The sequence below is a fragment of the Trachemys scripta genome, chromosome 9 (assembly GCF_013100865.1).
Source record: "Trachemys scripta elegans isolate TJP31775 chromosome 9, CAS_Tse_1.0, whole genome shotgun sequence".
Taxonomy (NCBI): domain Eukaryota; kingdom Metazoa; phylum Chordata; order Testudines; family Emydidae; genus Trachemys; species Trachemys scripta.
The window spans coordinates 62303505-62308423 of NC_048306.1; the positions used below are offsets into that span (position 1 = coordinate 62303505).

At 43.9% G+C, this 4919-nt stretch overlaps 1 protein-coding gene across 1 annotated transcript; it reads right to left on the bottom strand.

The window, feature by feature from the left end:
- Positions 1–2291: 2291 nt before the first annotated feature.
- FOXL2 (forkhead box L2) lies at positions 2292–4569 on the bottom strand. The gene has a single exon (XM_034781750.1). The coding sequence runs from the start codon at positions 4293–4295 to the stop codon at positions 3390–3392; it is 906 nt and encodes a 301-aa protein (XP_034637641.1). The 5' UTR covers positions 4296–4569; the 3' UTR covers positions 2292–3389.
- Positions 4570–4919: the final 350 nt, after the last annotated feature.

Sequence of the window (4919 nt, forward strand, 5' to 3'; positions counted from 1 at the left end):
GTTTGGATGCGTCAAGAATGCAAGGCTGGCCTCTTCCTGTGCATCTGATAACAGATCTCGGATGCAGGGGCGAACGTTATTTTGTAAGAGACATTGTTAATAATGCTAGACTGCCAGTCTTTGTTGACAGGGGGAACTACCTTCTGAACGCCTGACAGTGGAATGTTATCTAGGGGCTTATTTTAGGTGGAAGCAAAGTTTCTTGAAAATAAAGGGAAAGCTCTCTTTTTGTATTAAGAGCTGCATCTTTATCCCCCGCAGAGAGTCTGCAAAGGCCCACGGACAAAATGGAAGGGTATTACACAGAGAGGAAACTGCATCACTGAACTGATTTTAAGGAAGATTAGGAAGTCCTTGTAATCAGAATGTCTCTTTTGGACACTGTTGCATAAGTCAGAAATGCCATTCACACCAGTGCTACGTGTTAGCAAGCTGTGAGTAGGCTAAACAGAACTCAGGAGTTGGGAACTTCGGCATACCTCAGCCCCCTTATTTTGTTGCTGAAATTTCAGTCTGTGCTAGGCTTTCTTCCAGCTCGGTCCCCAATAATGTAGTTATGGGACATTGCTCCATAATTTGTCACACTCAGACCCTCACTAGTTTAAAATTGCACAAATATAATAAAATAATAATTTCTACGTATGTTGTGTTGTGAAATGGTATCTAATTATATTAATCTCTTATAATTTAACCCTGACCTGTTTAGTATAAAGGATTATTACAGCATTTCTGCATGCAGTCAAACTTTCAGTCAGGGTTATTTTTTTTTTTCGTTCAAGAAAGGAGAGGATTTTGAAAACACCTCGCTTTTTAAAACAAACTGTAGATTTTTAAATGAGGACAGTCATTAACACAAACACGCCAGGTTATTGATACTTTTCAGTCACTCTGATTTACCTATCTACATTATATCTTTCGTGCTAAAGAGATCCCATTAAATTAGAAGGTGGGAAGGAGGGTCTCCATTGCTACCAGTAGGAATAACAGATCTAATAAAACAATGACAAAACTAACCTCCTATATCTTCACTGCACTATGCATTCATGGTCCTTCGTTAATTAGAAATCGATGGGAAGTAACTTTATCCTGATCAAGAATTTCTTTGCTCAGTCTCCATTTAACTCGCAAGAATACATTGCATAACCAAGGAAGGTATCTGTCGCCAGCACGTATAGACAGACTTTAAAGCAAAGTCAAGGCCCAGAAACAGCTGCTAACATAACCACCAACATCGTAGAGTAAATACTATAGTGTCAGGTTCCGAGGACAAATAAAATTCGGATGCCTGGGGTTACAAAAAAGGATGCACTGCCACCTTGTAACATTTTGAGTAATGCAGCTGCCAAAGCAGATAATATTATTTGCATTACTGAATTGCTGTTTAGATGCTTTCTAAGTCACAACAAACAGCGGGCATGTAAAGAATGCACAGTATTTTAAAGAGGATATGCTTTCCAAGTACCTTCCAATAACAAAACAATTCTGACATGTCTCCGGCATAATTTAATAGCTTTTTGAATTGTTACATTTATCAGTTATGCAAGCAGTGTAGTTTTCCTTTAAGGGATTGTTACTCTTAGCAGAAGAGGAAAGAGTCAAACTGGGGTTCGAATTTGTTATCAGCGTAATCCAAATAGCACAGCTGTTTATTCCTACATTACCACAGCTCCAAAAGAGGACACGAAATCCGTATTATCTACCTCTGCAAATATGATCGCAGAAGAGCAGTGAAATCAATGCAGTTGTTACTCTGTTCTGCTAGATAATTTGGAGCGGCTCAAAATGACTGGCTTTGTGAAAGCATAATACCCTTTAAGGCCGGATCTGGGAATCATTACTCAAACAAAACTCCCAATGAAGCTAAAGAACTTCAGGTGGAGTTTTGTCTGCGTTAGGAATGCAGGATCAGACTCTGGATATAGGAAAGAGACTAAAGTTTAATATTTCTGCATGACAAAAAAGAAAAGAAAGACTGTCTTCAGTATATTTTAAAAACAGAATTATTAAGTTTTGGCTGCTTAGAACATTTCAATTATTTAGACTTGGAATAAAAATATCAAGCGTGGGTAATCAGCATGTAAACTGTGTATACTCTACACACGTCTATCTAGATGGGTATTATACACAATGCTATCCCTGATTACATCAATTTTTTTGCATTTTATATTAGACTGTTAAGAATCTCTGCAACTACTCAAGCCAATTAAAATAGTTTGCATTGAATCTCTCAATGGATTTGCATATCAGCAGTGGAGCACGCAGGACTGAAGGAAAATAAAACAATATTAAAAGAAAGAAAAAAACATTTTATTGGAGACTTTACAATGCTAGAAAATACAATAAAAGTGCTAGTTTACTCTAGAAAAGTTGGTCCCAAAAATGGTACTATGCCTTAGTATCTATCAGCTTACATAAACATTTATAAAATCGCTATGAACTGGCCCCAATATTTATAAACATCTATGTTTTTCACATTAATCTATTTAAAGTCGGAGGACCAAAACTTTGTAAGAAAGATGTTGAGCAGTTAAACGCAGAACCTACCAAAGATTTCATTTGGGGCCAGGAGGTTTTTGGTCAAAAATATGAAGATAAAATTTAACTTTTATTTAATAATAATAATGCGCATGGAAAAAATCCCAATTATTATAGGAAACCGTCTTTTTTCTTATAACTTCAAAATATTATTTTAGACCTGTATAAAATTACTCTTAAGACCTCACAGGACATTTTCTACTTTAATATACATATATCTATATCACTGCCGACATATTTCACAAGTTACTCTTGTTATTTTTTGTTTGTTTCAAATATCAACAGCATTGCTATGAAATGTAGGCATGCGTTCTGCTTTAAAAACAGTTCCCAAGTAAGTACTATTTTGACAGAAGGACAGAACTTTGAAGAAGTGCAATTCTTTCCAGGCTATAAAAGTCCCGTGATACACAGCGGATAGGCCTGTCCCAGCAACAAATCTACGATTAGCGGAGATCGAATTGGTGGTTTTTCTATTTCCCCCCAGTTTACTTTCCTCAATGCCCAAAAATAATAGTGCCAAATGACAAAATGGAGTATACGTTTGAGGACAATACTGTGTATTTTGAATGGCATGCTTTAAAAAGAAAAGTCAGTCTCCCCCCCCTCCCCCGCCCCTTATAAGTCAGACAGACCGGCCATCGCTTGATAACCTTACACTCCAACAGGATCACACAGATCGCTCGCTGCAGCTTGAGGGTTTTTAAAGTTCAACACTTACACTGCCTTCAACCAACCGCGGAGCAGGGCTTACATTTTCCCGCTGTACCCATTTTTGGCACAGAGAGCACTTTAGACAAATCCGCCACTACAGAGGAGAAACAAGAGACAGACAGACAGGAGGGCGGGGATCTCTAGATGTCTATCCGGGAGTGCAAGGCGCTGTGTTTGCTGTCGTGGTCCCAATAGGAACAGTGCATCATGGAGAGCTCGGCGGGCTGGCGGGCGCAGGCGAACTGGAGGCCGGCTCCGTTGGGGGCCGGGGCGGCAGGCGGCGCGGGGCTGGCGGGGCTGAGCTGCTGCGGGTGGTGGTGATGGTGGCTCATGCCGTTGTAGGAGTTCACCATGCCGGGCAGGGCCATGCCCTGCACCCGGGAGTAGGGGCCGTAGGAGGCCGGGGCCGACAGTCCTTTCACGTTGACTGGGCTGACGTTGCCGCCGGCCAGCTGGCAGGAGGCGTAGGACATTGGCGCGGGCGGCTGGGCCAGCGGCCACGAGTTGTTCATGAAGCCGGACTGCAGGTACTTGGGCGGGGAGAGGTAGCCGTAGCTGTCGCTGCTGAAGAGGGTCTTGCCCGGCTGGAAGTGGGTCGGGGGCGGCCTGAAGGGCCTCTTCATCCTCCGCCGCCGTCGGTAGTTGCCCTTCTCGAACATGTCCTCGCAGGCCGGGTCCAGCGTCCAGTAGTTGCCCTTGCGCTCGCCGCCCCCCTCGCGGGGCACCTTGATGAAGCACTCGTTGAGGCTCAGGTTGTGGCGGATGCTGTTCTGCCAGCCCTTCTTGTTCTTCTCGTAGAAGGGGAACTTGCTGATGATGTACTGGTAGATGCCGGACAGCGTGAGCCGCTTCTCGGCGCTCTCCCGGATGGCCATGGCGATCAGAGCTACGTAGGAGTAGGGGGGCTTCTGAGAGGGGTCCGGCTTCTCGGCCCCCTTCTCCGGACTCAGCTCGTCCTTGGCTCGCTCGGCCTCCTTGCTGGCGTTGGTGTCATGAGCCATCAGGGCTACGGGGTCCTCCTCGGGGTCCTGGTAGCTGGCCATCATGGCACCCAAGTCCACACTTCTTCCCAGGGGGAAAAGAACCAGCTTTCCTGCTTGCTGGGCTGCTTGAAGCCCAGTCCCACCGGCAGAGGCTCAGAGTCAGTCCCTTCTTGGTATTGATTTGGATCAAACTTGCGCCCAGAGCCAGCTGATACTCGGAGCCGCTTTCCCTTAGGAGCTGGGAAAGTTTCTCTCTTAGCCCTGCCTGTTTTTCAAGAGACAGCAACGCGTCTCTGGCTCCGGAGGCTCAGATTTCCAATGCACTCAAGGACTTGCTCTTTTCTGATTTGTAAGTTCCGCTTTCGTCAGGAACCCTTTCCCCTATAGCGGGGGAGCCAGCGAGGCACGGTCGAGTTCATTTCTAATTCGTAATTAAACCCCAGTGATTAACCTATTAGCAAAAGGAGAGAAAGAGTGGGTATTAAACTGAAAAAATCAAATGGCCACGTATATTTAAATTAAACGTTCTCGATCTATTAACACATTTCACATTTGATTTTTAAGAAATCTTCTCGCAACTTTCTCTGCTACAGTTTTGAATAATTGTCTCAGATGGAGATTTTGAGGAAGTCCTGATAGACAGAGATGATCTCTCAGTGAAAGGTGGATAAATTATTACCCAGATGT